The sequence below is a fragment of the Marmota monax genome, unplaced genomic scaffold (genome assembly GCF_021218885.2).
Source record: "Marmota monax isolate L192 unplaced genomic scaffold, Marmota_monax_Labrador192_F-V1.1 WCK01_AAM20220418_F8-fsc00187, whole genome shotgun sequence".
NCBI lineage: Eukaryota > Metazoa > Chordata > Mammalia > Rodentia > Sciuridae > Marmota > Marmota monax.
Window position 1 is genome coordinate 951363 of NW_026694837.1, and position 24194 is coordinate 975556.

The window sequence follows — 24194 nt, forward strand, 5'->3', positions numbered from 1 at the left end:
CCTTCAAATTGGTTACAAGCTGGAACACTTGATAATCCCTCTCTGTGAGACACTAGGCTGGGAGGCCCTGGGAGGCAGGGACCTGATCACATTCATCCTTGTGTCCTCCCGTCCCACCCTGGGGCACCAGCGTTGTAGACATCAATAAATGTTGAATTGGAATGAACTTCACTAAAACTTCCTTAGAAGTGAATGGCTAGAACTAACATACCTGCCTCAGAAAGAGAGAGAGAGAGAGAACCATATAAAAGTTTTAGTTTGAAGTTGAAGACTTTAGGCAGCTGTGGGGTACAAAGACAAGCAGAAGTTGCTGGAAAACAAGGTAACCTGAACTGGCCAGAATCCCAAAGCAGACAACCCCTTACAACTCACTCTCCATTCAAAGCTGTCTTAGACCAGCATCAAAATCTCCTTGGAGTTGATTAGAGATGCTGAGTCTCAGCCCCCACACTCATTCCTTCCCCCAAGCTGTGGAATTAGAGTCTGTTTTGCTCTCCACATGGTTCCTGCACACCCAAGTCTGAGAAGCACCAAGAGGGGTGGGGGTTGGGGGCTGCAGGGACCAGGCTGCTACCAGCACCAGGACACAAGCCGGGAGCCCTGCAAAGGCTGGGGATGGAATTTTACTCTGCGAAATGTGGTTTCAGACCCTTGGTTTGTTTCTGGAAAAGGAGCAGCATGTTTGCTTCTGGCAAATGAGCAGAACTTATTAAAATTCTCAAATAGGAAGGTGAGAAGAGCCTGCTAGGGAGTCAGATGGGGGGAGTTATCTCAGATTTCTGAGATTTACCTAAATAAATGGATTTCAACCAGGGGACACTGGAAATGTCTGGAGGCATTTTAGGTTGTCACAGTTAGGAAGTTGTCACAGTCAGGAAGACTACAGTCATCTGGTGAGTAGAGGGAGGCCAGGTTTGCTGGATCCACCCATTTTGCCCAGTTACTTAGGTCCAGAAGAAAGGAATGGAGAAATGGGAGTTTTAAAAACTCATGAGAAGTATTAGAAGGCCACTCTTCATAGATATGAGAAAAGGTGAAATAAGATGCCAGGAGTAAAGGAGGGCGGGGCCAGGCCACTGAGCCCTGCAAAGGAGGGCAGATGGAAGGAGGAAATGGGCACCCACAGGCTAACATCCAGAAAGTGGATATAAAAATTTTTATTTATTATACAAAATACTTTCTTATTTATAAAAAAAGATTTAAATACCCACTCCCATTTTCCCAAATACATCAGTTTCTTTTCACTTATCTATTTTCCAAACTTCTTGAAACACGGTTATAATGAGAAAAAATATAAATTCGTTTCTCAGAAAAGATTTTTAAGAAGTAATGTGTGAAAGTCACCAGAGGGGGATACACCATCGGCATCTCAAGAAGGAAACTCTGGAGCTTGAATTAATGCTTTGGTGACAGTTTTTTTCTCCCGGCTGTCTCCCCACATCACACACAAGTCACAGGAGGTGGGTGGGGAGCATGGTTCTCCAAGTGTCTTGCCCAGGCACATTTTCTGCCTGGAGCTCAAAACAAAAGAAGGGCATTTGAAAGGCCAGGAGGGCCCACAGGATGGGGCCGCCCAGCCCGAGAGCGGAGAGGCAGCTTCCAGACTGACGTGCCAGGGACGTCCATTCTGCTAAGCAGCTGAACAGAGCAACCGGTTCTTTTACTGGGTTTGCTTGACTCCCAGGGACCCACCGGCAGGGAGGCCTTGTGCACTGGGCACCCCTTGTCTTGAATGACCAGCCACGCTCTTACTCCATTAGTTGGCATCTGGGGCATCCGGCAAGGGCTGGGGCTGGGGTCCCAGGGATGAGGCCAGTTTAGTGAGGGCCCTCGCTATGACGTCCAGGTGGCCGTTCATCGTCCGCAGCTCCACCAGTATGTCCCCGACATTGGCCTCCAGGCTGGCAGTGGCGGTGGGCCGCGCGCAGGGCGGCGGGGAGGCGCGCGGGTCCTCGGTGCCCTCCTCCTTGCCCGCTGCGCCAGGGCGCGGGGCACGGCCTGTGTCCTGACCCTGGGCGGAAGTCCGCTCCCGCTCATCCCTGCGGACGCAGGGAGAGGTGGCCGAGGGGCAGCCGGGCAGCCAGTCGACAAGGCGTGGGGCAGCCTCCGGGGAGGAGGCGACCACCGTGTAGAGGCCAGCGCCAGCGCGGTGAGGGGCGCCGGAGCCAGGGGGCGCGCCAGGGAGTGATGGCGGCAGCAGGGGGGTCAGCACCGCGGGCGCCGGCGAAAAGGCCTGTGGTTCGCAGGAAGAGGAGGGGGAAGGCAGGGCGGTCGTGGAGGGACCGGGATCCTCCGAGGAGAGGAACAGGGTGGTCGAAGACTGCGAGTCCAAGGTACTGGGCTCTGAATCTGTCAAGGGAGGAAAGGAGAGAGGGTCACTCAGCCATCCATACCCATTGGCATTTATCAAGTGCCAATTCTATGGCCAACTCCATGCTAGGTATTTGAGGAAATGAGTGAAAAGGTGGAAATTGATTTCCTACCCCTCAGAGCTTGCAATCCAGTAAGGAAGAGTGGGTTATATAGTAGTTAATGTCTCAAGAAAGAAATGGGCAGGGCTGGTACAGAAACCAGGCACCCAGAAGCAGGGAAGATCTTGGAAGCCCAGAAGGCATCCTGGTGAGAGGATCTCCACTGGGCCTAGAAAGGTGGTACTAGCAGGAAGACAGAAGGAGTTTCAGGCAGGGGATGACCTTGCATCCCATTTGGGGGCAATCTGGCCAAGGGCAGTAGGTGAACACTTGACAAGAGGGCCCTTGCCTAGGATTCTCAGAAACAGAAGTGGGCTAAACAGATGACCCCCCAACACAATCCCAGAGTCTCTGGATGAATTTTAAGGAGTTCAGGGCCAGGAGCCAGATGACCCTAGTGCTGAGTTTGCCAAACAAGGCCACAGGACAGGGCAAACCCTGTTCCTCCTTTGGGACTTGGTTTCATTTCTCCAACCATTCAAGAGAGTTAGGTCTAGTTACCTCCAGGTCCCTTCCGGACTGATCAGTCAAAGTGCCTTCAGAAGTCCTCAGTTTGAATCACTGATCTAAGTCCACATCACTCTACAAACATACCTGTGTCAGTTTTCCCCTAATCCTTTCAGCCTCCAGGTAGAAAGTGGGTGGCAGCTTCTTGTGACTGAGAATGGTAACCAGGTTTACCAACCTCAGATCAAAGGTTCTACATGAATGAGAACCACCTTAGCTCAGCTGTCTTAGCTTCCTTGTTTGCCATCTTCGGGTGAGTGGTCCATGCTCATCCTGGAACCAGTTCTGAGTTTTACTGGAGCCAAGTCTCTGAGGCTCCTCTCCCAGTTCCAGCAAGAGTATCTGCACTTGGCTTCCTGCCTTGTCTGTCCCTTCTGCCCCACCCTTTGGGGATTCCAAGCTTTTCAAGGCAGAATTTGCAGGAGTACCTCAGCTCATTATCTGAGGAGAGTGGCAGGATGAGTCATGGGTGAGCACAGCCACTGCACGCGAAGATGTGTGCTCTCCCCCTCGTCATGGGTGAGCTGCTCCTTCATCTGGTGTCTGGCTGACACTCAGAGCAGCCCTAGTCATCTGGTGAGTGCTTGGTCCCACATCCATCCTGACTTCAACGTCCAGACACAGTCTCACAGAGCTCTCGGCTCCAGATCTTTGGATATTCAGCTGGATGGTTGGGGGGTCATGTCTTACTGGACCAGAGAGGCAATTATTCCTCAGGCAACACTGTGCCACCCCATTTTGAGAAAAAGCCACCAATGGACCTGAGAACTTCTGATAGAAATTTCATGGCACCTTCTGCATCAACTTTCCCGGAACTGCCTCACCTCCACCAAAAATAAATTTCCCCAGATTACCATGATTATCTTCTTTTACAAATCAAGAATCACAAATGCTCCTAAGCACATAACTAGATACAGGAGAAACTCCACAAACGGGTTAGTCTGATTTCACTTGAGAAAGATGATAATGAGCTTCACATATTCAATCCTTGGAGCAGATGAGAGATTTGTATAGTAAATCAAGTCTACTGTGTAAAAATGAAATAGAAGCAACCACGCAGAATGTTCTAGAGCAATGTTTCCCAAACCTGAATGTCCATGGCATTTCCCTGGGATATTGTTAAAGGGAAGATTATTATTCAACATATCAAGGGTGGGATATGAGATCCTGCATTTGATGTATGGGCTTTTTAAATCAATGTCATCATTTATTTGCACCTTCAGGGGTTCCTGTAAAATAATATCAGGGTCTTGCTGTACAAAAAGCCCTTTCTGGAGGTTGGTGGCCCCAGTGTACAGGTTGGAATTCCTCAAGCTCCGTAATTTCCTCCCTTGTCCCTTCCCACAGTCCTAGATCCTTAGCCTGCTTCTCTGATCTTCTGAGCATTATGACCACCTGACTCTGTGTACTTTGTTGTTGCTGTTGTTTACTCAAGTGGAAGCCCAATGAAGACAGGGACCTTGCTTACTTCATTCTCTGCTGTGTCAACAGGACCCAAATGGTGCCTGGCACATAGAAATGCTCAATGAGTTCTTATTGAACAAATGCCATGTAATCATCATCAGTCCAGAAACAAAGCTCCAAACACAACAAACTAATCCAGCTGCATGCTATTTGGCCATTCAACCCTCCAATTATTTGGAACCCATGCAATATTTGGAACATACTTATGCTAAAAAAAAATATTCCTTGCTTATCTGATACTTGAATGTTTCTGTGCATCCTGTATTTTATCTGGCCACCTTACAAAAAGTCTAAGCTTTCATCCTGTTTCATAGATAAGACTAAAGCAAAGATGAGTTAATGTATGCATAGAATTAGAAGAAATCTTTGCTGCTATTTGGATTAATTGCTTTAAATGCAGAAATAGAGATCAATGAAGAACTTGCTGTTCTGTGACACAGATGAGAACTGAGTGAGAACAGCACCTCTTCTCTCCTAGTGGGCTCCCCATCATTCAGTCACAGGTCAAATATGCACTGAGGGCCTCATGTGTACCAGGCACAGCATGAGGCTCAACTAGACAGTGTCTCCATCTGAAGGATCAGATGGGGCCATGGGATCTCTCTTCTCTCACAGGGGTTAGGTTGCCTCCTGCTGCAGAACAAAACCCAGTGGGCAGATCAGAATGGAGAAGAATTCCAAAAAAGCTGTGTGACAGATGCCCACCAGATGGTTAGTTAGCGCGGATTTGCTCACAAGATTCTGCACCTCACTCACAAACATGGGCTAGGCTGGTCGTGAGCCATCATCACCCAAAGATCAGGTACAAACTTCCCAAAGTTACACTCCTTCCTCTCCCCCTCCCTCCTCAGCCCTCATTTACTCCACCATTCTGGGAAGAGCTGCTCCTTGAAATGCAAAAGATAAGGTGTGACAAAATTCCAGTGATTCCTGTTCCCATTCCAGTCCTAGAAGTACTTTTGGAAAAACTGCTTGTGGAAAAAAAAAATCCTGTAAATCAGTATTTGAAAAAATATTCAGGGCTGGGGATGCAGCTCAGTGGTGGAGTACTTGCCTATAATGTGTGAGGTCCTGAGCTGGATCCCCACTGGCGGGGGGGATAAAAAAATGTGCAGTGTCTCTAGAAATGAAACAATGACAAATGAAAATAATAAATTACTATTTTTCACTTGTAAAATATTAAAAGTATTCTCAGGCAAACACTCTCTGAGGACAAGATCTCCAGGAAAGACACATTCTCATCCCCTGTTGGTAGCCAGTCAACGTGACCATTAGCTGTAGGTCACCTCTGCCTCTGGCAGAAAGCAAAGCAACTTAGAAACATGTGCTCTACTATTGAGTGAAAAAAAGGAAATTTCCAGATCTCATAATGTGGATGATCTTTCAACTGCTTATAAAAAAAATATGTACAATAAAGATTGGGAGAAAGCACATAAAGATGTCAGGCATGTGATTTCTTGAGCTTGCCTGAATTTTCAAAGACTTCCACAACAACCACACACAGGGAGCCTCCCCTCCTACTGACCTTGGCAGAAAGTGACTGCTTCACACCACACCTGTGTGGCCAGGTCTACTGGCCACTTTCGGTTCAATCTTGTTGCTGAATTGGGCTCCATCATTTCTTGACTGGCAACTCTGCACTTGGAAAATTAGGACCCATTTGGCATTCCCTGTCACCTCCCCAGACACCCCAGGCTGGGGATGCCTGTGGAAGGACTGAAGTGTGCAGCCTGACTATGGGAACTTGAGACCCTTCAGATGTTCTCCCCGAAAACCTGAGCCTCTCGCTGCCCTTCCCTTCCTGGTGAATAGCCTTCCATTTGTTCAGCCAAACCCCCAGGGTCAATCCTGACCCCTCTCTTTATCTCACCCTCCCCACCTCCAATTCACCAGCAGATATTATCAGCCTCTACCTTCAAACTAGATCCAGCATCTGACCCCTCTATCTCCAGGCAGGGCCCAACTATTGGTGGCTGGGCTCAGACCAGGAAATGAGCCTCCTAAGTTCTAGGGCTCACTCTCCCCCACACCTAAAGCCTTCTAGATTGGAATGAATTATTTAGAATTGTCCCTTGTTCTTCCACCTCTCCCAATCCTTTCTGACCACCCACTACCACTGTCCCAGGAAAATCCTTTGCCTAAGTCAGTCCTATTTTGGGCATTTTAGGTAATAACTAAATTTATTCATTGATTCATCCAGTAAACACGTACTGAGCCCCTACAGAGTGCCAGGCAGGATTCTCTACAGTGTGTAAAACCAGAGCTAAACCCTGCTCTCATCATGGGGGCAGAAAATAGTCAAATAATTGCACAAAATAAATATGTACCTGCAGCAATGATGCAATCTACACGTTATGAACTAAATATGTAGGCGGCGGGTAAAAATCTGCTAAAAGAGGAGGGTTTGACCTAATCAAGGACTTTCCCTGAGGAACCATTACTGAGGCAGGTCTGAAGGGTGAGTAGTTAAGTAGCAAGGGAGGGGAGAATGTCAGAGTGTGAGCAAGTGCCTGCTGTGGGAAATGTGCTACAAATACACAGACACCTAGAGAAAGTCAGTGTGGCATGGATGGAGAGAGCTAGGGGAAGGGGGCAGGAAGCAAGAAGGCTCAGGAGAAGAGAAGGGGTCAGGGGCTGTAATATATGACATATACTACCAGTTGTCACCCAATATCCATTCCCTCACCCTCATTTTTAGCTGGACTATGATCACGTAGAATAAGATTGCATTTTCTAGTTTCAGCTAGCAATTGCCATGTGACTAAGTGTTGTACAGAAGAGTGAAAAATGTTATAATTCCTCTTTCTGTAGCCTGGGGGTTGGTTGCAATGGCTGGAGCCCAAGCAGGCCTCTTCAATCATGAGGTGGAAACCATATATGTAAGGACGACAGAGCAGAGAACTCAAGTAGCCTGGGTACTCCGTGACTTTTAGAAGTTGCTGTGCCAATTCTAACTGACTAAATTGTAGACTTTTCATATGAGGAGAAAGAATTTTGGTTCAGTGGTAGAGGACTTCCTTAGCATGTGCAAGGCCTTGGTTTCAATCCCCAGTACTGAAAGAAGGAAGGAAGGAAGGAAGGAAGGAAGGAAGGAAGGAAGGGGAGTGGGAGGGAGGGGAGAGGGAGGGAATGAGGGGGAAGGAAAGAAGGAAAGAGAGAGAAAGAGAGAGAGAGATGTTTATCTATTCAAATTTGGGTTTTCTATTACCAACTCTTAATATACATGGCCTTCCTAGATGTTTTAAGGGATTTTGCTGTTATTCTAAAAGCAATGAAAAGCTTTGGAAGGGTTTTGAGCCTGAGTGTGTGTGTGTGTGTGTGTGTGTGTGTGATGTTTTGTATTTCGAAATGTTCACCTGTCTGGCAGGTGAGAGGTAGTTGGGTGGAGTGGGCAGGACAGAGCTAGACAGAGTGAGAACAGTTAGCAGGTGGCAGTTACAGGTGAGTAGGGTGGAGGCTCTGGAGATGCAGGGGAGTAGACAGATTCCAGAGGCAGCTGGAATCCGGAAATGAAAGGACTTAGTATCTGCAAGGATGTGGGGGAAGAAGGTATCAGAGAAATGTCCTCCCAGGCTTCAGTGCAAGGCTCCAGAAACCCTGCCTCTGGAAAGAGAACTTTCCCTTTCCTGCTCTCTGGAGTCTGGGAGGCTCCTGCCCAGACCACACCCAGGCCTCTGGCACAGCTCATCCCTGACACACCTCACCAGAGGCAGTCCTCAAACAGTTTCCCAGGAGCCTGGAGGAGGAGAAGCTCTGGAGCCCCCTGGGTGGGGGTGAGGGTTGCTGGAGGAGCAGAAGTCTGTGGGAGGTGGTGAGCTTGGTCTGCAGAGAAGACCTTGAGGCTTAGCACTGCAGCTGGGCCTCTGCCTTTGATGGCTCAGCCTTGGCTGGGCTGCTGCCGGCTCCCTTCAGAATGACCGGCATACAAAAAGGAGGGCCGAGTGTCTCATGAACTCAGCTCAATAATATTCACTTCTTTTATTTTCCAGGAACGTCATGAGTCCCACAGGGCAATCTTCTGGTTTTAAGACCTGGTGAGTCAAGTCTACAAATACCTCTGACTCAATCTGATCCCAAGTTCTCACCAGGCATCTCCCAAGAATGGGCTCAGCAGGAGAGCGGGGACTGGCCCACCGTGATGGGGCGAGGACGGTCAGCTTCTGAGTGAGTGGGGTGGAAAGAGCTGGATACTTGACCTGAACCACACTCTCAGGGAGAGCCCACGTGTACTGGGCACTTAACTCCAAGCCAGGCGGCGTCTCTTCCAGTCTTCATGGAAAACTGCATGGATTCTGTTATTGATCCCATCTTACCATTGAGGACTCCAAGGCTCAGTTACACTAGGTCCCCCACTCCCTAGCACAAAGCTGGAAGCTTATGCCAAAGGCTCTTCCATGTGAAGGAGGACCTGTGCTTTGGGAAGTGTTGCAGGCACCAGAGAGGGGGAAGGAGGAGGGCCTCTGTGACGGGTCTGCTGTACACTATGCCAGAGATTTGCCACTAGGACTGCACGATAATAAACCACCCGGGAATGCCTGGCATGGAAAAAAGAAACAAGAAGTTCATCTAGAGAGCCTTCTAAACACTATCTGGGTCCCCAAAAATTCACTGAGGATGTGAGTGGGGTGGAGAGTAGGTACCCTGCGGTTGAAAAGCTCCCCAGGTGATTCTAATATGAGGTTTGCCCAACAAAAGCAATTCCTGTGTTTTCTCACTTAATTCCAACAATGACCCTATACTTGTTTGCAAATGGACAAACTGAGCTCACAGATGCTGATGGCTGGACATAACCCACAGTGGGCAAGACCCATATCTCAATCTATTTCTGAGTGACTCCACCCCAATGGCGGTGCTCATTCATGTTGATTCCATTCTCTCAGACCTCACAGAACAGAGAGGGTCAACCTCCTCTGTTTTGTGTTGAATTTTTGATACTTTTGCCTCCCTTTTGTTTAAACTCAAGTGCCGTCCAGCAGCTGCCTGAGAGGAGCAGGGCAGGCCCCAGCCACTCAGTCCGGCGGATTGGCCCGGGGCAGCCAAACCACGGGCTCTGCTCTAGCCCCAGCAGGGATGTGCCCATTGACTCTCCCAACAGCACTGCCCACCTTGGTGGCCTCAGCCCCTGCTGGGCCACCATCTAAGGGTTAGAGGCCCAGCCTTGGGGAAACTGGGAAAATCCTTGTTCTCTATTTCCAGCAATGTTAGTGACTTCCCAAGGAGTGACAATGGAAAAGCCATCACTCATTTACCTCTGTGTAAATCACTCAGCCTCTCATTCCCTGGTGACTGAGGGTTGGGCTAAAGGAGAAGGACATTCCTCATGAATCAAGTTCATAGCAAAACTCTGGGAAGGGTGAGGGAGCCACACGGACTGATCCAATCAGCTGGAAGGTGCTCCTTGCTCAGAGTTCTCTTAAGGAAGGGAGAAAGAGGACATTAAAGCAGGTAATGGACACTCGTGGTCACAGCAGCAGTATGCACAATAGGCAAAGGGTGGAAGTAATATGTCCACCAATGTATGAACAGATAAAGGAAATGTGGTACATACATACAATGGAATACTACATGGCAGTAAAAAGGACAGGGATACATGCAGCAACATAGATAAACCCTGAAGACATCATGCTGGGTAAAATAAGCCAGTTGCAAAAGTTAATGCACAAAATAGTATATGATTCCTCTGGCATGAAATTCATGGAGTAGTCAAATGCATGGAGACAGAAAATAGAATAATGGTTGCTAGGGGTTGGGGACACAGGAGAGAAGAGAGTATTTCGTGAGGACAAGTAAGCTCTGGAAATAGATGGTGGTGGCGGTTGCTGAACAATGTGAACATCCTTAATGCCACAGAACCATATGCTTAAAATGGTTAGGATGGTAAAGTCTGTGTTGTATGTATTTTACTATAATAAGGCCAGGAGGTATGACACCTTAATTCACAATTTTGCCCCAGAACTTGAAAAAAAAAAAAAAAACCTACATATGCATTTTGTAATTGTCCACAAAAGTAGAGTGGAGGAGAGGTGACAAAACACCTACTGTTGAGGACATTATAGATCAGATGCCATGAAACACCCCTGGAGGTCCCTGAGGATAAGGAGTACTTACCCAGCCCAGGCCCCACACTTCAGTGCACCTCAAAGATGTTTCTTCTGCCAGTCAACAGAGTGAAAAAATTCTATGAAATCCTCTTTGTTGAGACTGCAGATGCAGGTTAGAGGAAAGGAAAGTCTAGAACCACTCCTAGAATGGGTATTCTGATTTCTCAAGCAAAATGCTCACCACCTCTGAGCACTTCACAGACAGGCCGCTGCTGCTTCCTCAGGATCACGCATTCCCACTGGTAACAATGACCACGGACACAGGAAGGAATTATTTCTGTTCAAGAGTTCCGTGGCCCTCTACCACACTGCTGGCCACCTCACCCTGTTAGCCTTCGCTCTGCTTTAACTGCCCTTTGAAGCAACAGGTGGGAACCAGGCATGTTCCCACCTCAGGGCCTTGACACTTGCTGATCCCTCTGCCAGGGATGCGCCTCCCTCAGTCACTGCATGGCTCGCACCCTTCAGCCCTTGCTCAAAGCACCTCCTCATGAATCCTCTTAGAATCCTACCTATATATGCCACCCCCACCCCACCACATCAGCCTTCTGACCCCTGACCCTGTGCAGTCGATGCTGTAACTCATCTGCTGGTGCCCCCAGAACACTCCAGATGGATCAAACTGTGCCTGCATGAGGCTTGGAAGATCATGTCCTCAGTTTGAAATGACTGAGTGTAGAGTGCACGGGCCGAGGGACTTCATCAAACGACTGAAAATTTAACGAGGACAGAAGGTTGAGGGAGCTTATCTACTAAGCCAAGGAATTTGAACTTTAAGCAGGCAATGGGGAGCCACCAAAGTGTTTTAAGGAGGCGAATGATAGATTTGATTTGCGTTTTTAAAAGATTACTCTGGCATTCGGCCTAGTGGAGGCCGACCTGGAGAAGTAAGGCTGGAGGCGGGGAGACCAAATTTCCCAAAAGATGCTTCAGCAATAAAGGAATAGAAGAGTGAGTCCAGCCAACCAGTATTAGAAACATTTTTTTTTCTAGGAATAGATTGAATTTCAGCAAAAAGAAATTTTCCTGCCACCCTTTATGACAATACTGTGAATGTTGGCTCCTGCCCTCGTTCACGTTGGCCACCCTTGGTCTTTCATGCATCACCATTCAATAAAAAGCAAGCATGGGTTTTATGGGATTGTTTGTTAAGCCCTGAGCCAAGCTTTTTCACTCGCTCAGTCTGGCCACTCTGCCAATTTGTAAATTGGCTGTCTTTTACATATAGGGTGTGAAAGATAACTCTATGCATCTTGGTGAACACAGCCCTTTGGAAGGAGACAGATGTGACTGTACATAATAGATTTTTTTTAAAGAGCTGATTGTACAACCTGTATATTCTTTGGCATGAATGTGTCTGAAGTACGGGGAAAAGGAGAAACAGAATGAGAAAGCTATTCCTACCCCTTAACCAACTTTGGCTCAGGAAGCAAAAGTCAAAATAGATTATGTTCCTTAGCAATGCCTCCAGGGTTGAACAGTTCCCAAATCAACCCATTTAATCCTTCCTCCTGGAAGGCCACTCACCTTTGAACTTTCTTTTCTAAAATACCATTAAAAAATAACAATGTCAGGGCACAGTCCAGACCCTGCAGAAGCCCAGGCTCCCTGCCTGCAGAGGAAGAACTCATCCAAGGGGCCATCTCACTTGTAAAAAGCAGGCTGCCTATGAACTCCACGGAAAGAGCTGGCCTATAAAAGACGGCATTTTGGCTTTAACAAGGCCAGGAAGCCCGAGCCCAGCCAGCTGGGTAGTCTGAACGAAACCAAGGATATTAGAACCCGGGGTCACATGGAGCCAGGACGCTATCAGGACTGCAGGGAGGAGAGACAGTCTGGCGAGGGGCTGGGGGAACAACTGGACCCCTTGCCCCCAACTGCTGCCAGCTCCACATGAGTCAACAGGAGAGGGAGGCAGCTGGGACATCAGGCGGGAGGAGCAGTCTCTCAGGATGGATGACAGGCAGCTCTCTGCTCAACCATGTGGGGCTGGCCAGCGCCTCTTCACACAACAAAGCTCCAGAATCTCTGGGGGTGCCAGGTGTGGCAGAGGTACACAGCCACGTCCACCCACCAACTCATCCAGGGCATGCATCTCAGAGTTTGCCCCAAGATGCCCCTTGCCAAGCCACCACCTACACTGAGGAAGGACATAGTGGGACACCCATCTGGAGAGGGGAGGGGGTGATGGCTCCATTCCCTGAAGCGCCAAGCAGCACAGCTTTCAACACAGAAAATTAGGGAGTTAGGACAGAGCTGAGGAAAGGGCCCGGGGTGCTCCAGGTCCCTCCCTTGTCTTGGGGAATCAAGTGACACACTTGGTAAATATTCATTAATTGAATAGCCCTATCTCTCTGGCACTTCATGCATCCCTGGGAGCAGATCTTGGTTCCTAAAAGCTGATGCCCTTGTGTCTGCTGCCACCTGTGACCACAACCTCCATGCACTTAGGAGCAAATACTCCTAAGAGATGGCAGGGCCAATGTAGGTTCTCTAATTGCCCCAAGGAGGCACTTTTAATACCCAGTCCTTTCTCCCAAGGATTCCTCTGAGGCTGGAGCCGAGCAGCTTTGTCTCTCCCTCAGGACGTCTTTTCTAATTTGGGCCTGAGCTTTCCCTTCTTTTCATTCCATGCCATTCCTCCTAATGATAACCCTTTGTGCCAGGCTCAATTATATACAGAGCTCAAATGAGCAAGCCCGACTCTAAATTTGGCCTTCTCCATTGGAAGGGAGGGCCTTGGCCATCTTGCTTTGCCCAGAAGGAAAGATACTGCTCCCCATGGAGAAACTAAGCCAAGGAAGGGGGAAAAACTTTTGCAAAAATAAAAATCTAGAATGAAGAAACAGACCAGCACCGGCTGCCCCAGTCATTGGGGCCTAAGGCTGAAGCCACATCTTCAGCCAGGCCTATTAGGACTCTTTGCCCTGCCACAGGCATGCAGAAGCAACAGACGGGCTTTGATTTTTCCTTTTAAAAACGTCCTCCAGCCTGACCCTACCTATGCTCTCACTGCAGGGTTAGCAGAGGGTGAAATGAGAACATGCGCCGGGAATTTCCTGACTTCTGTGAATTTTTCTCAAGATCTGGCTGTGAGTCAACGTGATGCACTTGTGACACGTGGAAGAACTTGCAGTGGCTTCCCCTCCCTTCTGGAACACCATGAAAAGCATCTCCCTGCTGAGTAACAGAGGATGAAAATCCAGAATGTCCCCTCCCCCATTCTCCCTCCATACTGTCCCCAAGGGAGAGGAGCTAAAAGAACTGTTTCCACCAAACTCCACCAAGACATTAATACTCTGCAGAACTACAGGAAGAGCTCTGTGCATGCAGCTGACCTCCTTTCAAAATTAAGCTCTTGTATATGATTTTGTTGAACTTTACATTTTTGGCATTCAGAAAATGGTAGGGGGTAAGGAGAAAAGAAATGAAGAAGAAAGGAGGAGCCTGGCTCCGATTTACAGTGTCTGACATAATCTGAGAACCTAAAGCATTCCCTGAAGGTCCAAGCCAACTGAGGGGAGGTAGGTTGAGTCACTCTTTCAATCATATCGATGTGGACAACCAATCTCAGATCCTCAGACTAAGTAGATTCATTACAATTTCATGTGTGAATTGTCTGGCTACCAAGAATGGATGTCACTTGCCAGTGGAAACCAGATACCACCTGTCTCCTAGTGATAGTTGATAACTGCCCCCCAGAGTTTCAGAGAGGAGTACTTAGATCAATGACATCCTTCAAAAGATCCTGGAATCAGAACTAAGGGAGTGTGAGGATGAGACTGTAAATGTCTGCGAAGCCTGGCCTCCCACGTGGGGTTGGGAGCAGATAATTAAGCCCTTTGCAAACTATTCAAGCACACCCAACAGCAGAGGTTGTGAGTGTCACCATCCTTAGGGTGCACAAGCTTCAGCACTTGGGACCAAAGATGAGCACCTTTGACAAATACAGCACAGAATTTCTAAGGTCCTTTTGAGTTTAGGTGGAATATCTTTCTCTTTTTCAAAAGCAGAAATAGGAGGACACCAAGAGAGTTGCACCAAGAGTGAAAACAAGACTTCTTGTGCCCAAAAGCCACGCCTCTAGCCACTTAGACCCCATCACCTTCTAGCCCAAGACCCTAGGGGACAGCCAAGCATTGACAGCTGTGGAAAGCATAACTTGGAAAGGGAAACCTCAACTTGAAGCAAAAGCTAACTGAGGAGAGTCACCCTGTTTCTCCTCTCAATCTTTCCTGAGCGCGGACCTCAGCTCTGAACAGTGACAACTAGAGGTCGTGTGCCAGAGCAGCTCTGCACCCCCACAGATCAGGGCAAGGGTTGCCCTGCTCTCCCCGGGATAGACTTTGGCCACACACACTGGGCCACCACCAGACGTGATTCCTGAGGCCACCACAAGCTCTCACACTTTCCACCACTCTGGGTACTTTGTGTCACTCTTGGGTAAAAGTGAGACCTGTATTTTCCAGGGTGCTCTCCACCAAGGTGAAGGTCATTTCTCTTGTTCCCCTTCCCTCACCCTGTCCTTCTCATATGCACAAGCACACTGGCATGTGGTCTCACCACTGTCAAAAGAGACAACCTTTCAGTTTCCCTCTCATTCTGGCGGGGGGTTATTTACTTACTTATAAAAACCAAGAGAATAAGAATGAGGTTAATAACATGAATCAAGTCTTAATGAACTAAGATTATAAAATATTTAATTTTAAATTTTAATTGTATATTATAGATATGGTTTGTTTATGGTTAACAGAACCTTTCCTTTTCCTGGCCAATCACTTCACTGCTGGCTCTTTGCTTGTTGGGGGGTGGGAGGACGGGGAAGGGCTTCCTGAGCTGAGGTTCCACCCAGAGGCAAGAGCCTCAGCCTGGATTTTGTTCAAGACCCAGACAGGACACTCTCATTGGTGGGCTCTGGAAACGTTTTCTTTCAACTCTCTGTATAAAAGCTGTAGTTCGCTTTTATATAAGATGAGCAAACGAACACTCCTTTCCATGGTTGATGGGAAGAAGCTTAATTATTGCAAATTTGTAAAGTGTTTTAAGGTGCAAATATTAAAGGAGTAACATGAGGGGAAAAAACACTACCGTGGAGCAGATCCTGCTTAGTTGTCATGCAGGACCCGCAGCCCTTCCCCAGGGTCTGATGTTACTTGGAACAAGTACCAGGAGCTCTGAAGGCTTTAGAAAGTCTTTATGTAACTTCTTGACCTGATTTTCTTTACCTTTTTTAAAAAATTGCCTTTTTTCCCCTCTAAATTCAGCCAAACCCTTTGCCTTCTCCGTGTATAATGAGAATGGAGGTCCTCTTGGCATTTCCTTGCCTCCTTCTGCCATGCCTCCCTCCAGTGCCCTTGTTCTCCACTTGTACCTCCTGTTTTCCCACTTGACACATTTTTGTAAATAAAAACAAATTTGACTTTGAGCCCTTAGCTGTAAATTTTGCTTCTGCCTCTTAGACTGAGCACCAAAACAAGGTACTGAATCCCCTTCCTAAGCCAGTGCCCTGGCAAGGACACAGAGTCAGAGTGGAGCCCTGTGCCCAAGGAGCCCAGGCAGCACCAGATGGCTCTTCCCTGCCCAAGGCTTTGGGACATAGCATCACACTCAGAGTGTGGGAAAGCACCCAGGCAGCTGCTCAGGGTGGCCCTGGGGCAGCAGCCAAGAATGCTCATTGTCCTGGCTGCAGCTGTGTCCCTAAACAGGTGCTGCCTAGAGGCTAAGTGCCCAAATGGGTGACAACCTCCCTGCCCAGGCACACAGAAAAATCCCAGATCAGGAACTGGAGGGCTCTCTCCAATTCCCACTTCCTTTTCCTGAGGCCACAGAAATAGCGAGCAGAAGGCAAGTCACAGGTACCAAAAGGCAGCCGGGGCCATGTTCTCTCTGCCCTCTACCCTGAGCATGTGATTAACAGGACACTCAACAGATCAGGGCAGCCCTCCCTGACCCCAGACCGCTCTGACATCACTCAGGGGAAGAAATGTCCTCAGAGGAGGATGGTTCTTCACTGGCTGGCATCACACCAGGCACCAAACAGCTGCTGCCACCCACACCACCCTCCCTGAGAATCCCTGCCAGGCTCAGTGTTCTGCTCCCCAAGACCAGAGGAAGCAAATAAAGGAGAGATGGAGTGGGTCTCAGCCTGGGGACAGGACAGAGCTAGGCAACCTTCTTTCTGCCCCTGGGGCCCTCTTTGCCTCATCACTTCTTTGTTCTCCTTCACCTGTTCCTCCTCCTCCCCTTCCAACATCTTCTCTCTTTGTCTCCTCTCCTGCTGGTCTATGTTCCCCCCTTCTGCCAGTCCTCCTTTCCTCCTTCCCAGTAGCATGCTGTCTTCTCAAGGCTGGTTAGTTACCTTGGTGTGTGTGTGAGGGGTGTGTGTGTATGTGTGTGTATGTGTGTGTGTGTGTGTGTGTGTGTGAGAGAGAGAGAGAGAGAGAGATAGAGATAGAGAGATCTCTTCAGTGGGGAGGGACTGAGCCTGGTACAACTGCACAGCAACCCCCATCCTATAATCGTGTTTTATGCATCCCTGCAGAAATGAAAACCAGATCAGAAACACTGGATGTGAGTCCTGCTTGCTTCTATGTATAAAATCTCCTACCCCAATGCGTTGTGCCTGGGGAATAAACTCCTATCTTTCTTACCTGTGTTCCACTTTGAAAACAGGGTTTCCAAGGGGCTGTTAGCTGGAGCTCCATGAAAATTCAGTCCCATGATCAACTCATGCTGGTACATTCTGAACTAAACAAAGCTAAGTGGTTTCCTTACTATAGGAATTCTCTAAAACCCTAATGTGATGAGGGGCATGGTAAACATGCAAGAACAAAAGACAGAATTCAAATTTTTCTCAATTTATATAGTCCTCCATTTTCGAGGAATAGTTTGAGAGGCAAATATCCCCCTTGGCCCATGCTGCAGTAGCCATCAGCTCCTGAGTCTGCACAGTGCCTAGCACAGGACCCTGGAGAGTCTGTCACTTAATAAACACCAGCCCCTCTGCCTTCCTTCAAGCAAGAAGAGCAGAAGTTCTTCCAGAACCTCAGACTGTCCCTTTGGCAAGTGAGAAACTAGCTGAAGTCTTTATTCTGGGGTACATTTCAGCCATCGAAAAAAATAAAGAGATACCAAGGTTACTCTGTCCCCCATAAGGCCCCCATACAAAGCCACACCCCACAGATGTTCGTTACCAGCGGTACCTGCAACAGTACAACCGACTCATTGCAAAACCGGGAGAACCACAGATCTGGCACTGCAGGCTAGGACTATTTTGATTAGAGCCCTTGCCCTCCTGTTCCCACTTCCTCGGACCTGCCTCTCTCTTTCAAGCCCCTCACTAATTGACACACACTTCCTGAATCTGCGGGAGCTAGGGCCCTAGGACCATGTCCTGGTCTAGAACCCTCTAGATGGCCCCATGGCCAGGACACATGCCCTTGGCCAATTTTGTTTCCTTCAAATCAGGGGAAAGTGAGGGGTCTTCTTCCTGGGAATTCCCAGAGCTGTCTGGCAATGTTGGCAATGCTGCACAGCATGGGACTGAGGTGGGTAGGAGGCACTGTGGGGGCCAAGCCAAGGAAAGGGCCCGGGGAATTCCCACAGGGCGCCATTAGCATGGAAGCTTTGAAAGGCAGCCTGTTCTTTACAAAGGGTCCATGCGCCTATTGCCATTCAGAGCAGCAGTGTTGCTAGAACACTTGTTCCTATCATTTCCTTCTTATTTCCCAGTGACACTGTCCCTACAAAAAGGAATGAGGAGCATGTCAGAATCAGGCAGGTTAGAGTCCCTGAACAACTGTTAGTCTGCTAAGAATCAACCAGCACTGCAGACCAATACATGTTCCTTCCTCTTCTGGTGCCTTGGCAGAAGTACCTGGAGGCAGGCAGGAAAACACAGCTCAGGAGCGCCCACATCTCTGTGCCCAGGTGTAAGTCACTTTCCAGCCTGGACCTCAGTGTGCTCAACTGCAACATTCGCATAATGGCTCTCTCCTGGCCTCTCTGGTGGGGGCCTCTGAGATTCTTGTTGGCGGACAGGATATATGAGAGCCAAGTACTCCTCACTCTTCTATCCCAAAACTTTCCTTCCTGCTGCTCAGCATCTCTTCCCCTTGAAGACTCATCCAGACTCCCTCTCTGCTAACACATGAATGGACAGGAGACCCAAAGTTCTCAGCTTGATAGATTCCAATAACAGAATTTCACAGCAAGTGTCCCCTGAGCTGCCTTACCTGGAACAAACTATGCATTTAAGAAAAGTCAGGGCCCACCCTCCCATTCCCATTTTCCCAACCCTGACTATGACTGTCTCCTCACTTCTGCAAGCCCTTTCCAGAGAAGCTCTCTAAGAAGTGGCAGAGCAAGCATTACTTTGGACCTGTAGAGATTTAATCAAGGTGACCTCACCTCCATCTTCCTTCCACATGTCTCTCACATGAGTGAGAGGGAAGTAAACTAGTGGGGGGAAAAACTGAGGAGGAGAGAACAGGCTGGTTCTCTCACCACTCCAACGGCCAGGGCCTGCACTTCCGCCACAGATTCTCTGAGGCTGGTTCCCAGCATTGTGCCCAGCATGATTCATTTGGAGGCCTAAGAAGAGAAGATGTCTTTTCTCCAGGCAAAAGAGCCCTCCAAGTAGCCCAGGGCTCAGGATAGTTGCCCAGTGCACCTTCACCTCCCTGGCTATGACTCACAGAGCCCCATCAGCCCAGTCCCAGAATTTGGAGTCCCAAGATGAGTCCTAGCCCTTCCACCCATCTCTGTCTCAGGGAGGAACCTACTGCAGTCCTTATTCCCAAGCTGATACTGCCAGCCTCCCTTCTTTAATGTCACAGCCAGAATGCTCAGTGCTTGAGGTAGCACACAGAAGAGTCCAGAAGCACCACCTGTAATGTGGGGACCCTTTATCTAGAGACAGCACACGTGGGGAGAAGCAGGAAAGAGAAAAAGAAATGGGGAGAAGAGAAGAGAAAAAGGGAAGAACGTTAGGCCAGGAAACCTTTAAAAATGAACTTTCTCTTCCCAAAAAGAGGGGTCTGAATGGCCAAGGAATGCCACAGAAAGGAGCACATACAAGTAAATAAAAGTCTAGTTATTTTAGGACTCGGTGGAGAATGGCTGCTGGTGGTCTGCGCCTTCCTCTTGGGGGGTCGGCATTCGTCCCAGGGAAGAAACTGGCTCATCAGCAGTCTGGCCCTGCCGCCCGCAGTGGCCAGCATGGCAGCACGGTGGGCGGCCACACGGGTGGCGGCTCCGGCCACACCTCAAGGCTGTCCATCCATGTGTGAGAGCAGCACTTTGATATCTGGCCACGAAAGGGCAAGTTCTCAAAGCCCCCATTCATGGACCCTACACACAGGAGCAGCAAACAGAAAAAAAAAATAGTGTTTCCCATTGGTCTAGAAAGGTGGGTTCCTGTTTATTAATGGAAGACCACATAAAGAATGCATGGTTGCAGATGTTTCTTCCAAGCAGCACAGAAGCTGGTGGCTGGAGGTTAAAAAACAAATTCCATCCAGGAAGTACTTGGGACAAAAAGTTGCCGCTGTGGGCCCCCATACTAGTTTTAGAGGGAGAGTTCTACCAAAGCACAGGCCCTGCCTCACCAGGCCTGATTTAGGGTATTGGGCTTCCCAGAGCCAACAGTGGGGATAGCAGTTGCAGTGACCCCCTCGTCACCATCCTGTTTCCTACTAATGCCCCCTTTTTCTTCCTTCTGACTCTGCAGCAGTGAGAAACACCCAAGGGGGATTTTTTTTTAAGTCATTGGCAATTAGCTCCCTGTGAAAATCAAAGAAGGGTGCAAAAGAGTTCCCTTGGAGGAAGGAGGAAGCCGGTGATTCTCAAGGCAAAGTCGGCTCCCCACCTTCCATCCCAGACCACAGGCTGAACTTCCCACCTACAGCAGGGCTGTGGAAAGGGAATTAAGGAGCAAACTGGAGATAAGATGGAGGCTAGGGCTCTCTTTTGAAGCTTAATTAAAGCAAACTGATCAGTCTTGTGCTGCACATGCCACAGACTATACAAACAGCGAAGAAAATCGTTAACAGGGAGATACGTTATTCAAGAGCAGGGGCGTGGAGAGGAAGCCGGTTCAGACTTCAAGTGCAGTGGAGAAAATCTGGACTGTGATAATTAAACACAAATCATGCCTGGAGGTGGAAAAAAAAATCCTGGTCTCTCCAGATAAGGAGGAAAGGGACCAGAAGGAGAATGGATTCAGAGCTATCTACATTTAATTTATTTCTTTGGCAAATCCTTATTTCTAGGTGAAGGGATCAAACAGGCCTGTCACCAAATCACAAAGTCGTCTCAAATATGTGCAGAGTGTACCCCATCTAGCTCCCGGACCACCAGCACGTTTTATGATTTCTTTACACTACAAATATTTGGCAGTGCTGAAATCACCCAATAAAATGAACCTGGGGCTTCATCTGCAGTTCTGAGGTGCTCTCCAAGTATTTTCTGGAGACTGGCCCAAAATAACCACTGCTCATCTTATTCTAATATCACAGCAAAATATGTCCTCCTTCCCGTCTGCCTACCACACCTGTGAGGGGAGGGGAGGTCTCGATCTGGCGTGTGCGCTCGCTGCTTTTGCTGTTGATGCAGACTCTGTTGTTTTCCATACACACAGACGCAGACGCGGTCAGGATGGATTGCCCATGGGTGACAGACAAGTCCCATGAGCAGACTACAGAGCCAGTCTTGACCCTCCGCAGACAAGGAAGTCCAGGCCAGCCAGCAAGGCAGGGGCCACACCTGCCACTGTGGGCACCCACAGAGGTAGCTTCATGGCCTGAGTCAGGAGACCAAGTCACAGAATTCTTCCATCCTGAGCCTTTCTGCCTCTTACCCTCCACCTTCCCAACTAGAGAATGAGGCCAGGTCAAGTTCAGTCAGGGATGCACAGGAGCAAGTGGGGAAGAAGGCGTGTAGGAGACAGAAGGATGCCAAGGTTCAAAGGTGTCTGTCTCAAGAGGTGGGTATCTTAAGCAAGGAGAGGGAAGAAAAGCAGGAGACAGCCTCCAGGACATCAGGCAGAGAGGCACATCAGCAGCCTGTCCCTGGCCACCAAATAAGAGCTCACCCCACATGAAGACCCTCACCTTTCCCTGCTGCACCAGGTAGAAGTGCTTGTGTGATTTGGGTTTCACCCCAACCATCCTGGTCTTACTTAGAGAATTTGATGTACTTTTCGTTTCTTCATAGATGAAAAAATAGGTATGAAGAATAGGTACTAAATGAATCAGAGGAAGGCAGGCAGGATTCCTGTGGCTGGGCCTAACACTCTACCATCCAGAGTTGCTCAGGATCGACGAGGAAGGTCTCAAACACCTTCCTGAAAGCCTGCAGGAATCTTCAGTTGCCTTGCTAAGCACCTGTCTCCAAGAGCCCCCATGAGTGAGTTCCAGACCTAAACTTGATGAGCAATTTCCTCCACAAGCCCACAGACTTCTAAAGCCTGGACCACACTAGGAAGGAAGCAATCCAGGACAGCAGAAAAAGGACCCGGCATTGCACCCTCCTCCCCCTGAGCCGAGCTCATGGACACAGCAGGTTCCATCAGCATCTCCCCCCCATACCCACACCACAGATGTGCCCCCTCCAGGAATAAAAGCTAGATCTGGGCCCCAGAGTGTAAGATAAAGAAAATCAGCCCTGCTGACCGTCAGATGGTGGCATATCTAAAAGACCCGAGAAGAGCAAGACAAGGACAACACAAGTCAACGTTTCTCCCAAGACCACACCATGCTGCAAAATGAGTCACGATCCCTCTTTTTAGTGATTGTTTTGTCAATGATTTCCCCAATTCTGCTTCTTCCCTCATGCTCAGCAATGGCTGAGATACCAACTACTAAATGTCCCCCCTACGTGCCGACATGCAATATGGAGTAGGTCTGTGTTTCCTCCAGTCCCTCCTCACAATCATTCGGTCCTATAACAGTCCCCTCCCCTTTCTGTCCTCCTAAGATGTCCCTGGTTCCCGAGGTATGTTCTTCCTTGCTTCAGCAAGTTAACAAACCCAGTTCTAGTTAATGATGGGTTCATTGTCAGTGATTATCTGTTGGATTCAGTTTCCAAAGTAATTAAGGCTAAGTCTTCCTTCAGACCACTGTAAACCCAGCTTCCACCAGGACAATGCTGATGTTCTGCTGAGACATCACCTAGTCATCAGCAGTTAGTTTTCCAGAGAGTTGTAACAGTCCCAACCACAAGGTCAACCATCTGTGTTCTTCATCTTCCAACTTCTTCTGGAGGCTGCATTTCCAGTATGCAACTAGGAGCTCCAGGAGAGGGAAAGAAGAAGAAAAGAATACCCTGAGCTCTGAAATGCAGGAGTTATCTTTGTACTCTGTTGTTGTTTTTATTTTTGCAATATTTTATAATTTTTGAAATAATAAACACTGCAAAAAAATTCAAACTCTAGAAAAAACACAAAAAACTAACTTGAAACCCACTAACCTATTAGTCACCATTAACATTTTGGAAACCATTCTTTTATCCATCTCTTTATATCTAAATATATGAACATATACACAATTCAGTATTAGTGAGATATCATGGGAACTCTTAGTACCCACCTTTTTCTCTTGTATGATAATTATTTCATATATATCATCTCCCCACTTCCACACTCCCAGTCCAAGTAGCCCGTGTTAGCTCTTGGGCCTCCTGCCATGCTATGCCCTGCTCCACTGAAGGGTTAGGTTTTAACAGTGGCTTCCAGGGAAGAAATAGATGGAGACCCACATATGCAAGAAGGGAGTCTCTAGAAGTCATAAGACCTCAAAACATAGACACTGATGTGCAGCTGTCATTTTAATGATCACTGGAGTTGTTGCTGAGCCATAACTGAGTTCTGCTTAAAATACTCTTGTGGAACAAACAGAGCTGCCTTAAGGTGTCCCCCTCTGCCTCCTCCCAGAACTAAGTCAGATGAGTTGGGGGGGCAATGTGGATTCTGACATTCCCCACCGCCCCTTTAGGTGATTCTTTTTCTGTTGGTATTTTCTGATGGTTCTCTATGTGCAGCAGTGATTTGGGCAGGATGGTACCAAACCAGGCCATTTATAGCCTCCTTGATGGCTCCACTCCCCACACAGAAACCTCTCCCCAAGCACACTGAACCCAGCTCCACTCTACTCCCATAGAGTAGCTGCCTCCTGTCTCTCTTTCCCTCAGCAAATTATGCTAGATCTTGATTTTCCTGCCCTTCACCTAAATGGGCTAGCCATGTTTTGCATTGAACTTTTCATGCCTGCCGATGCATGCCACTTATTCAATGTCTTGAATGACATCTTCCAGATTCCAAGTATGATAAATGCCCTCTTCATAATAAGCTACATTCTACAGCATGTGATAAAAATATGTGTCACTTTAATCAAATCTGCTTTCAGAAATTCAGATGTATACTGAAGATGAATTCGATGGTTATTTTTTGCTTATAAAACAATTATTTGCATAAGGAAGGAATATCCTATTTGGGGCTACAGAAATAAGTGATTTGTGCCCAAGGTTACAGGAGTATTCTTCTTGCATTCAAGAGAGGGGTGCACATCTGGCTGCCTGTCTGTGTGTGTTTTCTGCATCCTTGAGCCTGGGCCTCTGGTCTTTGGCCTTTTAAAATCAGGACCAGGTTGCCTGC

The 24194-nt window shown here is 48.2% G+C and overlaps 1 protein-coding gene across 2 annotated transcripts in view; it reads right to left on the reverse strand.

Annotated features, from left to right (window-relative positions):
• Nucleotides 1-1221: 1221 nt before the first annotated feature.
• Runx2 (RUNX family transcription factor 2) overlaps nucleotides 1222-24194 on the reverse strand; it is a 236039-nt gene continuing 213066 nt past the window's right edge. Inside the window, exon 5 of one of the 2 annotated variants that reach the window (XM_046426142.1) lies at nucleotides 1222-2349. In XM_046426142.1, the coding sequence (XP_046282098.1) occupies nucleotides 1757-2349 (593 nt within the window). In that variant the 3' untranslated portion in view covers nucleotides 1222-1756. The remainder of the gene's footprint in view (nucleotides 2350-24194) is intronic. The other variant, XM_046426139.2, reaches the window with a different exon arrangement.